Genomic DNA, 12,616 nt, shown 5'->3' on the forward strand with positions numbered 1-12,616 from the left:
CCTCAATTTCCTCATCTGTAAAATGAGTTGGAAAAGGACATGGCAAACCACTCTAGTATCTTTGCCAAGAAAACCCCAAATTGGGTCATGAAGAGTCAGAATATGATTAAACAACTAATCAAAAGAAAAAGAGTGGACTTGGAAGGAGCTCTCTAATGGAGTGCCCCAGGAATCTGTTCTTGACTCTGGTCTGCTTAACATGTTTATCAGTGACAGATGGGATGCTTCTCAAGCTTACAGGTGATAACAGAGCCAAGGGGATAGTCAATATCCAGAAGTATAAAATCAGGTTTCAAATAGATCCTGACAGGCTAGAACATTGGTCTCATGCTAATAATATTAAAGACAATAGGAATAAATTCAAAGTCCTACATTTAGTTTAAAAAAATTAACTTAACCAGAATTAGGATTTCGATAGCTATCAGTTTGCCTGAAAAAGACCTGGGGTTTCCATTCAGTAAGGACCTCAATAAACTGGAGAGTACTCAGAGAAGGGAGGCCCAATTCAGTGTCTTGATATTGACAGCAGTGAGATTATGACAGGCAAACACCCACTCACACCCATACTCCCACTCACACCCATACTCACACCCACCCACATACATACTCCTGATAGGATATGGGGATGCTTTGAGAGAATCAATCACAGCTTCCAGGAATAAGGAGGCAATTATGACTCTGTTCTCCTGCCTGGAAGGTTGTATTCCTTTTGAGGCATGAGGGAGGATGTTGAGAAGCTGGAGGCAGCCAGATAAGGGCGGCTTGATGAGGGACAGGCCTCAAGTCCATGCCACATGAGGATGGTTTACAGAGACTGGGGAGGTTTAGCTTGGAGAAAAGAAGACTCAGTGGGGAGATGATCACTGTCTTTAAGTATATGAAGCCAACCCTGGGGAGAGAGATTAGACCCACGAAGACAACAAGAAGAGTAAAAGGTACAGTTTACAAAGAGGTAAATTTAGACTCAGTGTCAGGAAAAACCTTCCAACAATGAGCTGTCCCAAAGCAGAACTTGGCTGTCTCCTGATGTGGTAGGGTCCTCTGCATTAAAGGTTCTCTTGAAAAAAAAAGAATGGATGTTTGCTGGACATTCTCAGTGTTTGGGAGTGGGTTGGTTAGATGGACTCGGAGTTCCCTTCCATTTCTGAAATTCTGCAGTTTCCTCCTTCACGATCACAGCTCTTTGGTAATCTCAATAGGGATATATATATAGAGAGAAAGTGGCAGTGTGTGGACTCTGTTGGGGCTGTATTCCATCAACATCAGCCCATCCTTCTCCACGTGCTGACAGAGAATTGGCAATTTTCTAGAAACCAAACCATTAAATCAGCTTCAGTCTTCACCAGCCAATGACATTTGCTTTGTCACCATTTTCATTTAGAAGACAAAGATTTGCCTTACGTCAAGGGAATTCATGACTCTGCTGGACAAGACTTTATCCTTCACGGGAAGACCCTTGTGGCAGTTCCTCATGCCAGACCAGGGAAGAGAAGTGAGTAGGAAACCTGACTCTACTTTATCTTTCTCTGAGGCAGTCTCATGCTTTGAGTGACCCTCTGTTTACAGTGTCCTTCAGGACAGATGCCTGTAACTCTAAAATTCCAGGGATGAGTTGGGCAGTTATTAGCCATAAATGGTGAGGGAAGGAACAATCCTATACCAGGCAGTGAAAGATGGTAAGGGAAGAGGCAGCCTGGCCTTTTTTAGAGTTAAACTGGGCTGTTCCATGAAGACAGAGACAAAAGAGCAGTAGAATAATGCTGAGGGAGGATGGAGGAGAGAGGGGAAATTCGGGTTGATAGATTTTTTGCAATCTAACCTGAGAGGATTCTAATGCCAAGGAATTATGGTAATAATGGGTCTGGGAGAAGGTGGTAATGAAGGGAAAGGAACAGAATGGAACACCATTGCTCATATCCAGGAAAGAGGTGGGGAGCTTCCTCCATTCTTTTACAGGCAAACTAGGGTGGCACAGTGGATAGAGCAATGAACTTGGCATTAGGCAGACCTGTGTTAGACTCCTACCTCAGACACTTACTAGTTTTGTTGCCTTGGGCAGTCATTAGGCACAAGTGAGGCTCTCTGAACCTCATTTTCCTCATCTGTAAAATGAGGGGGTTGAATTTGATGACCCATCAGTCTTTTTTAGGTCCAAGTCTATAAGTTTATAGTAGCAAGTTGAACTGGACTCCAAGGCCTCAGGGAGTATGGAGAGTGGACCTGTAGATGGGTCTGGGATGTGGAATGCCCCACTCCACATTTCCTAGGAATAATGCTACTTTTGCCTTTGTGGCAAGTTGGGGAATGGCTGTGATTGGGTGATTACTCCTTTGCTCTCTAATCTTCAAGAGGGAAGGGGAGGGAAGTGAAGTGAGCCAGAATTATATCTATCTATTGCACATCAGATATTTGCCTTCTAGAAGTACAATGCTTTCTTGGTGTTTAGGGTAAAAGCCACTTTTGCTAGTCACTCTGGGAGTAAGTAGGTTTGCCCTAGAACAAGAGGATAACAGTCAACCTCTTCTAAGCCAGTTTATATCCCATTCCACAAAATGCTAATTACATCAAAAATGATCATGAGTAATGAACAAATATAACTACCAAAGCAAACAACAAGATGGTAATTAGGGAAGTTATACCAATTAGTTTGGGCAGAAGAATACATATGAGTCAGGTGGGTCTGGAATTTGGAAGGGAGGGGAAATCTCAGCTCCACCAAGCAAGGAACAATCTCACCCTAGAGGTCTGTTCTTTGTAGCCTTTGGGAGTGCAGGTTCTGGGAATCAATGAAGACACGTTGGAGTGTTAGCTCCTCCTGGGCATCTTCTGTTTGTCAAAAATCAATCCTTTCTCTCTCATTCCCCTTCTTTGTTTCTCTGCCTCTCTATCAGAAGTTTTTCAGCTAATCAGAAGTCCTATTTCCATCATGTGTACCATACCAGCATCACAAGACTATGTTTCAGGAGACTGCCAAGCCTGCCTAGTTAGGGTGTTAACTGAAGGGAAATCAGATGAAGCAAATTGCAGGCATGGCTGAAGCAACAGTGTGAGAGACTGCTCTTTTGTGAGGTCAGAAGTCTCTCCCCCTGGGATGCTTCCTGGGAGGACTGTGTTCAAATTCAAATTTCTATCAGGGATTCCAAAGTCCAAAGGAAAAATTGAATCAATATGGGGACTAGGCCATTGAGCAGATGACCTCTTCATCCTGGAATGAGTGGAAGATTCCCATAGACCTAGGCACTTCCCTTCTCTTCCCTAAGTACTTCCAACTCAATATCCCTAAAGCTCAAGTACGACTATGGCATTCCCTTGCTCTTTTCTTTAGATGGATGGTGCCCTCCTCCAACACCCTCTTTGTCAAAAATGAATTCTTGATCCTCACATTTTTTTCACTCTGTATGGTCACTGATTCTTGTATTCTCAGTCGCCTTGACGGCCACACCATGCCGAGATGAGTCTCTTCAAAAAGGTGAAGCCGATGCTACTTACCTGGGAATAGAAAACTATAAACTGTGTCTTTGCTGTGAAGAGAGTGGAGGGAAGCCCACACTGAAGCTGAAGGTGAGTTTCATAGCATCTCATAGAATTTCAGAATGGGAAAGGATTTCAGAGGTCACCTTGCCCAAGCAATACTTGAATTATGGTCTCCTAGAAAGTGATCACCAAATCATGGTCATCCAGATTGCAATGAAAGCTCTTGGGTTGTGAGAAATGAGCTTTTAACTTATCTTGCTCAAAACCAGATCATCAAGGCATGTCTTGGCCATTTCCAAACCACACCTACCCTCTGTATGCTTTCTAGCTTTGTTACACATGTTATATTCCCTCATTTGAATGTAAAATCCTTGAGGGCAGGGACTGCCTTGCTGATATTTATAACCTCAATGCTTTGTAGTATCTAATATATAATAAACCTTTAATAAATGCATTTTCTTTTCTTCTTTTCTCTCTTTCTCCCTTCCTTCCTTCCTTCTTTCCTTCCCTCCTTCCTTCCTTCCTACCTTCCTTCCTTCCTTCCTTCCTTCCTTCCTTCCTTCCTTCCTTCCTTTCTTCCTTCTTATCATTGCCTTTCAAAGTAGCTGATTCCACTTTAGAGAGCTTTAATCATTAGGTTGTTTTGCCTTCTATTAATCCTGAATCTTTGCTGCTATATTCACACTTTCTTCCTAGTTCTGCTCTGTGGGACCAAGCAGAGAATATTTCAATCCTTTGTCTATATGAAATACCATCTGACACTTGAAAAAACGTCATGTCCTTCATAGAGCTGTTCTGCTTCAAGCTAAATATCACTAGTTCCTTCATCTCATTCTTATGTGGCATGATCTTAACATCTTTCATCATCCTGGTCTCCCTTCTCTGGATACTCTGCACTTTTAAATTACTTACTGAAGTGTAGTGCTCAGAACTGAATGAATGAAAAACATTGAGTATTTGTTATGAGCTAACACTGTTCTCAGCACTGAGAATGTAAATAGAAAAGTCCCTACCTTTAAGGAGTTTACCTGCTAATGGGGAAGATGCCACACATAAGGGAGCGGTGGCTAACAAAAGGAAGTTATGGTCTGGGAAGTCCTAGATATGAGTTCAACAATAGGGCAGTCAACTGACATTCCCTTTGAAAGGCAATGGTGATGGCTAATAATAGCTACCATTTATATACTACTCTAAGGTTTGCAAAGCATTTTATGAATGTTATCTCATTTGATCCTGACAACAATCCTGTGAAGAAGGTGCTATTATCATCCCCATTGTACAGATGTGGAAATTGAGGCATCTAGAGGCTAAGTGACTTGCCTAGTGTCCCCTAGTTAGCAATTATCTGAGGTAGGATTTGAATTCAGGTCTTCCTGATCCAAGTTTAACAGAATTCAGGTGCCTATGGTAGGATTAATTTGATTAAAATTCTCAGGAGAAGCAGCAGCAAAACAAATAAACAAAAAAACAAACAAAAAACTAATGCAACCTTTCGCTGCATTTAAAAGGGATGCTTTTCAGGAAGAATTGGATGACAGTCCAGTTGTACTCTGCTCTTGTCCCTCTTCATCTGGACTATAGTATTCAATTTTGGGCAACACAGCTTAAAAAGGTCATTGATAAAATGGAGAGTTGCCAGAGGAGGGCAACCAAGACGGTAGAGGGTCTTGATTCCTTGTCATCTGAGGATTGCTTGATGGACCCTGGCATGCTCAGCCTGGAGAAAAGACTTTGGGGTGTTGGAGGGGGACATTATATGTCTTCAAGTAGTTGAAGCGCTATCTCGTGAAAGAGGGACTTGACATTCCATTTGGCCTTGGTGGGCAGAACTGGGATCAAACAGTAGAACTTGCAAAAAGGCAAATTTGGGTTTAATATCAGCAAATCCATCCCAACAGTTAGAGTTGTCTCAGAGTGGGATGGATCACCTCAAGAGGAGATAGATTGCCAGTCTTTGGAAGTTTTCGAGCAGTGGTTGGATAGCCACTGAGATATAGATTATAGTGGGGACATCTTTTGTGTACGGGTTGGACTGGATGGCCATTGAGATCCTTTCCAGTTCTCAAATTCTGAAATTCTATAACCTCTTCTGATGGGCTTTTTCTTCTTGCTTTTCAGGAGAGGGACATAATGGAATTATATCATGCCCCGAAAGCAGAGAGGTCTTTTGTATTTTACGTGCATCGACATGACTTCGATGACCTTTTTAGTATTGAGTCAGCAGCCTATCCTGACTGGTTATTAACTACTAATGTTTTTGAAAGGAAACCCGTCTTCCTGACCAAGGATACGAAGTATTATAATACAGGTTTCATGTTGTATTAGTGGTAATTTTGGGACACGTAGCCTCAGTTCAACAAAAGCCTGCAAAGTGTATCATATATTTCAAAACACTTTTGTGGATATTAATCTTGTGCCTGTATTGGGAGATAGGAAATATAACAAGATATGTTCCTGCCTTCTAGGGGCTTATATTTAATACCACTGAGTTTAATAAACCTGTATGTCAGCCATTGCAGTCATTGATACAGAGGTCCTGGGTGACTGTTGCTTTTAGTATCTCAACTACTGAACTCCTCATCCAGCCATTTTCCCTCACATTCCCCAAGGGAGCAGCCACTCAGCAGAGTAGTTCCTAGTGATGGAGTGAAGGCTGACAGCAGACATGGCGGCCTTGGCCAGGTGGCATTTAGGAATATTTGTCTTCTGGAATTGCTTTGAGGAGGATGCTTTCCAGACCAGACTTGTCCCAGGGGCTGAAGTTTTGCAGCTGTTTCTCAGACCTAAAGCTTTAGCACCAAAGATCATAAAGAATAAAGAAAGGAAGGGGCAGCTAGGTGGTGCAGTGGATAGAGCTCTAGCCTTGGAGTCAGAAGGACCTGAGTTCAAATCTGGTCTCATACATTTGACACTTAACTAACTGTGTGACCCTGGGCAAGTCATCTAACCCTGATTTCCCTCAGCCAAAAAAAAAAAAAGAACAAAGAAAGGGCAAATTTTAACTCACCTGAATCTCCCACAAGTCTTTCTCTGATGGGTGCTGATGATGTGATCTTGGGCAAACAGTCAAGAGCTCTAAGACTAAACATGGCAGAATAGTTGCTGATCTATGTAGACAGAAAATGATTTATCCCCAGGAGTTCCCTGTTCCAGTGAAATCAAAAGTCCAGTCCACAACCCAAACTCTCCCAGAAAGTAGGCCTCAGGAATTTGATGGGTGATAGCAAGAGTTGAGGGAGTCCATTTGGGAGGGAAGGATTTGGTCATTCCTAGGTTCTATGACCTTCAGCAAGTGTGGTAGAGTGGGGGAGAGGGGAAACAACACATCTTCTAAAGACAGAGAACTTGGGTTCAAATCCCACCTCTGACATTTACTGCTGTGTGACCTTGGGCCAATCATTTCCTCTCAGTGAGCCTCAGTTTCCTCATCTGTAAAATGATAGCGTTGGACTAGGTGACCTCTTAGGAACCTTTCAGTTGTAGGTCTCTGATCCTAGCAAGCTCAACCTTCTTCAGCTTTGATTTTCTCATTGGTCCAATGAAGACTGGTAACTAGATCTGCTAACCTCATAGGAATGGTAGAAGGTTCTAATGAAATACTCTAAATGTGCTTTGAAAAGTTAAAGAATACTCTATGGGTATCTGGCAGTTTTATCACCAACCAGCCAACTCTGAGCTCATTCACCCTCTAGTATGGGTCTGTTTCCATGGTATCAGTGCCAGTATGTGGCAGTACTGTTGTGGGATGTGTCAGAGGTGGAATTTGAACTCAGGTCTTTCTGATTCCAAGGCCAGCTCTCCATCTGCCCTGCAATATAGCCTCTCTGAGGAAAGATGATTATAAATGAAGGGACTGAGACTGATTAGTAAGTAATAAGAAGTCCAAAATCTGTCTTCAGTAAGTTTGGGGAGTTGAGGTTAGGAAAAGCACAAAATAGGTGAATTTTTAGGGGGGCATCTGTAGCCTTCTTTTTCTGTTCCCTTTCATCTAAGAGGTGACTTCTTTAGCCTCACAGAGTAGCTGGATGTGGAATCAGAAAAACCTAGATTATCATCCTGCCTTATACCAATAATTCCTTTAGCCTCTCAGCCTCATTTTTCTTCATCTGTAAAATGGGCACCTATCTCAAAGGGTCCTTGTGAATATTAAGTCAGTTAGTGTATGTAAAGTGCTTTGTAAAGGTTAAAGCACTATAGAAATCTGAGTTATTTTTGCTATCCTAATTGATTCCGTCTCTAGTGCAAGCCTTTTCTGAGGAAATAGGGATAGAGATTAGAAGTGTGATTTCTTTGGTATTGAGAACCTTTAGATTTAAACTCCCTCTATTCATGTAGGTTGAGACCTTCTCACCACTTCATAGTCTTAGAGATGATGGGGTGCTTGGGTATTTGTTCTTGGACCTCAATTTCTCCCTGGCCCCAGAAATACTATCCTTGGCAGTTTTCCTACATCCCAAAGACCCTATCTCTGGCAAAGACTCATGAGTGGGCCCAGTGAGGCACACTATCTCTGCCTGTTAAAAGAACAAGCTGAACTCTGTAGAATTTCCCTTGTACTCTTTTGTATCAATAGAACTATCATGTACTGATTCCCACAGTTATTGTGTACAGTCCAGGGGTCAAGTTATAGACGTCAACTCCTGAAGCTGTCTAGTCACAGACACAACAGACCAAAAATACACCCCTTAAGACCCCCTCCCGGGTTTCTAGTAGTGAATGATGTAGTTGTATGTTATCACCTAATTAGCATACTTGGCACATAATCTACTACTTTTGCCATATAAGCTTTGGCGTCATTCTTGTTAGGTTGCAGGTTCCTTAAGAATCCTTGCCCACTGAAAAGCATTAACAATAAACTTTTGCCAACTTGACTTAAAGATTACTTGAGTTTGTGAATTCGTTCCAGATGACCTCATCCTATACTCTGGTCTTTGAGGGGTTGCACTCTCAACATAGAGTTGTTATGGGACCCTAAGAAGTTAGATCGCTTGCCCAGGGTGACAAAGACATCAAGAGTCAGGTGGGATTTGAGCTCAGGTTTTCCTGACTGCAAGGCCAACCCTCTCTCTATTATGCCATGATGACTCTCTGAGGAAAGGAACCTGTAAATACAGACACTGAGAAGGTTTGACATGTAACGAGAAGCCCCAAATATGACTTTAGTGAACTTGGAGACATATCCTGGGATGAAGGTAGGAGGGAAGGCTTCCCCCAGTGCTCCTCTGTGCCTTCTGCCCTTGATGATAGTATGAACTTATAGTTGTGTAACTGTTAAGGCACTGGGCTTTGCCACTATAACATATTCCTCATTCTTCCCCATTGTGGGCAGGGTAGAAGAAAGGAGGGAGCCCAGCTCATGAACCACTAGCTTCAGAGGCAAACTGATATAGAGAGATTCAAAGAGCAGAGGTGGATTGACCTGGGGGAAATGCAATAGGAAGAATAGAGATGAGTTTTTCAAGGAGGAAAAGGGATAGAGAAAAGGAAATGGGGGTACTGAGGCTGTGGTAGAGCTATTTCTGATTCTAGTAGATTGTATAAGACTGAGAGATCTGGGCTGATCATAATTTATAGAGTATCCATCCCTTGCACTTAATCAGTAAATACCTAGAATGTACCAAGCACTGTACTGGGCACTGGGAAAATAAGAAAAATTAATGATACAGTCCCCACCTTGATCGAACGAACATTCCTCTGGAGAGAACACAGAAAATTAAATAAATATATATATATGCATATATAGCTATAATAAACATATAGATATATGTGTATATGTATGAGTATGACCAAGAAATAGTCATTTAGTTTCCAGTGAAAGCTCTTGGGTTGTGATAAATGAGCTTTTGCCTTATCTTGCTCAAAACCAGGCCATCATGCCATGTCTGGGCCATTTGCAAACCTCACCTACCCTCCATATACTTTCTAGCTTTGTTTTGTATGTTGTCTTCCCCCATTGGAAAGTAAGCTCCTTTAGGGCAGGGACTGCCTCACTTGCTGATATTTGTAACTCCAAAGCTTTGCACTGTCTGGCATGTGATAACCCTTACAAATCCATTTTCAAGGAGGGGTAGGTTAAATAATAGGAGGGCAATTAGTGGGTAGAAGAAAAGCAATAGGTTAAAGGGGCTTATTAAAGGTTGTTTAGATTTATGGAAATGGGAGGATAAAGGAGGGGTTGCTAGAGGGTGGGGTAGATTAAGTAATAGGAGGGCTAGGTATGGGGAAGAAGTAAAGTAGAGGAGTTAGGAGAGATAGGAAAAAAGAGATATGCACAAACAACAAGATTAGGAGTAGAATCTATTAGCAAAAGTATATATTTTACATGTATGTGTGATATATGTATGTATGTGTATATATGTATATGTGTATGTATATATCAATTAATCGTGGATACATGATTATATATATGTGTATGTATATGTATGTATATATATGTGTGTGTGTGTGTATATATATATGTATGTATGTATGTATGTATGTATCCATGATTAATTGCAGCCTGGGTGGGGGGGAGGTGGGAGGAAAGGGGAAAAAAGAACAAAGTAGACAAGTGTACAGCAGAGTACAAAAGAAAACTTACAAGGAAGCAAAGAAAGGATGGGAAGCTTTCAATGTAATGCACAGTATTTAATAGATAGAGTGTCTTGAAATGCAAATTTATTGCTATATATTCTGAATCCTCTCCTATGTTCTGCTGTGCATATGATGCGTTTTTTCTTTTATTCTTTTATATTTAAGTTTAACATTTAAGTTTATGTTTCTTTTTCTTTTCTCCTTATATATTTGTTTTAGTATTTGTCTAAAATAAAAAAAAGATAAAAAGTGCATTTTTCTTTCTTCTTCTATGTTTCTCTCCTCTCCCTTGGTCTGTCCCTCCTTTTGTCCCTCCCTCTTATCCTTTTTTTCTTCCTTCCTTCCTGTCATTGAATTTCAAAGTAGCTATTCCACTTTGGATAGCTTTAATCATTAGGTTGTTTTGCCTTATGTTAATCCTGAATCTTTGCTGTAATAGTCACACTTTCTTCCTGGTTCTGCCTCATGGGACCAAGCAGAGAATATTTCAATCATTCTTGTACACAATATCTATCTTCAAGTAGTTGAAGGGCTATCTTGTGGGAGAGGGACTTGACATTCCATTTGGCCTCTGTGGGCAGAACTGGGATCAAGCAGTAGAAACTGCAGAGGCAGATTTGGGCTTAATATTAGCAAACCCATCCCAAGAATGAGATCTGTCTCAGAGTGGATGGACAGCCTCAAGAGGAGATGGATTGCTGGTCTTTGGAGGTTTTCAAGTAGAGGTTGGATAACCACTGAGATATATATTATAAGGGGGACATCTTTTGTGTAGGGCTTGGACTGGATGGTGATTGAGATCCCTTCCTGTTCTCAAATTCTGAAATTTGATAACTCCTTCTGATGAGCTTTTTCTTCTTGCTTTTCAGGAGAGCGACATAGTGGCATTATATCACTAAGCAGAGAAGCCTTTTGCATTTTACCAAAATGTAAGTGGCAACATTTCCACCTTTGAGTCAGTTGCCTGTCCTAGTTGGTTCATCTGCAGTTTATTGGAGAAGAGGAAACTCAACACAATGACCAAATATGTGGGCAAAGACAATACAGCTTTCTATTTAGACCCCAGGGATTGAGCCTGGCCTGGACCAAGTAGCCTCAGTTCAACAAAAGACTGTCCTGCTTGCCCAGTGTATCACATGTTCCAAAATACTTTCATAGATATGAATCCTGAGCCAGTGTTGGATGACAGGAAACCTAACTAGCATGTGTTCCTGACTTCTAGGGGCTTAGATTTAGTACCACTGAGTTCAATTAACCTCTATGTCAACCACTGCAGTTATTGATATAGAGGTCCTGGGTGACTGAGACTTTTAGTATCTCAACTCCTGCCATTTTCCCATCCAGCCATCCAGCCATTTCCCCTCACGTTCCCCAAGGGAACAGCCCCCTATTTGAGCAGTTTCTAATGACAGGGGGAAGCTGACAGGAGATATAGGGGCCTTGGCCAGATGGAACTTGGGAATGTTTGTCTTCTGGAATTGCTCTGAGGAGGATGCTTTCCAGACCAGACCTGTCCTAGGCACAGAAGTTTTGTGGCTGTTTCTCAGACCTAATGCATTAGAACCAAGGATCATGAAGAATTTTCATAGTATAGTTGATAAAGACATTGAATTGGGATTTAGAGGACCTGGGTTCAAAATCTAACTGTGCCATTTATTACCTGTGTAATTGTGGCCAAGTCACTCAACCTCCCCAGGCTTCAGTCTCCTCACCTGTAAAATGAGAGCATTGATCTCAGTGGCATCCCAGGTCCCTTCTAGCTCTAAATCCAGGGTTCTATCATCCTAGGGCTGAATTAAAGCTGGCAGTGTCTCATAGGAAATAGGTGGGGTGATTGCTGTTCAGACTCACAGAAAGGGAGAACTGGGAGGGACCCCACCCCTCACTTTGGAGATGAAGATACAGAGATGTTGTGTCACCCCTTAGCTCACACAGTTGGTTGTGAAGGAGCCAGGATGAGAATCTAGACCTGCTGACTCCTAATTCCCCCCCTCCACCCCAGCGCTTCACTGCCTTCCTGAGTTATCAGTGATTTGCAACAGGATTCAATAGATCATGAAAGACTGTGCATACTCTGATGACAAAGGTATTGGAGAGGCACCCAGTTCACATCAGCATTTCTATCTAAGTGGTATAATCAGAGGGATCATTAGCCCTGAGCCAAGAGCATGTCTGGGTAGATCTCAGTGCATGTTGTTACCTGGATGTAAGAACTATTATTCACCATCTGTCATCTCTGTGAAGCCATGGGTATGAATGAAGGGATGGGTAGGTGTATAAGAGATATTTAGTTCCTTGTGCAAAATGATTTTGCTGCTATAAATGTTGTTTTTCAGTTGTGTGTGACTCTTTATGAATCTGTATGGGGTTTTCTTGGCACAGATAACTGGAGTGGTTTTCCATTTTTTTCTCCAGTGAATTAAGGCAAATAAGGTGAAGTGACTTGCTCAGGGTCACTTAGCTAGTGAGTGTCTGAGGCCAGATTTAAACTCAGCCTTTCCTGATTCCAGGCTCAGCACTCTATCCACTGAGCCACCTAGCTGCCTCCAAGGCACTTTCCCAGGGTCAC

The 12,616-nt window shown here is 41.9% G+C and overlaps 1 protein-coding gene across 1 annotated transcript; it reads left to right on the plus strand.

The window, feature by feature from the left end:
• Positions 1–789: 789 nt before the first annotated feature.
• Positions 790–11,031, plus strand: LOC114042550 (interleukin-36 beta-like). Its single transcript, XM_027861237.1, has 4 exons — positions 790–935; positions 1,382–1,492; positions 3,425–3,561; positions 10,917–11,031. Exons 1-4 carry the CDS (start codon positions 857–859, stop codon positions 10,944–10,946), a joined length of 357 nt encoding a protein of 118 aa, XP_027717038.1. The 5' UTR covers positions 790–856; the 3' UTR covers positions 10,947–11,031.
• The last annotated feature ends 1,585 nt before the right edge of the window (positions 11,032–12,616 follow it).

This window comes from Vombatus ursinus, unplaced genomic scaffold (assembly GCF_900497805.2).
Source record: "Vombatus ursinus unplaced genomic scaffold, bare-nosed wombat genome assembly UNPS02014599.1, whole genome shotgun sequence".
Classification (NCBI taxonomy): Eukaryota; Metazoa; Chordata; class Mammalia; order Diprotodontia; family Vombatidae; genus Vombatus; species Vombatus ursinus.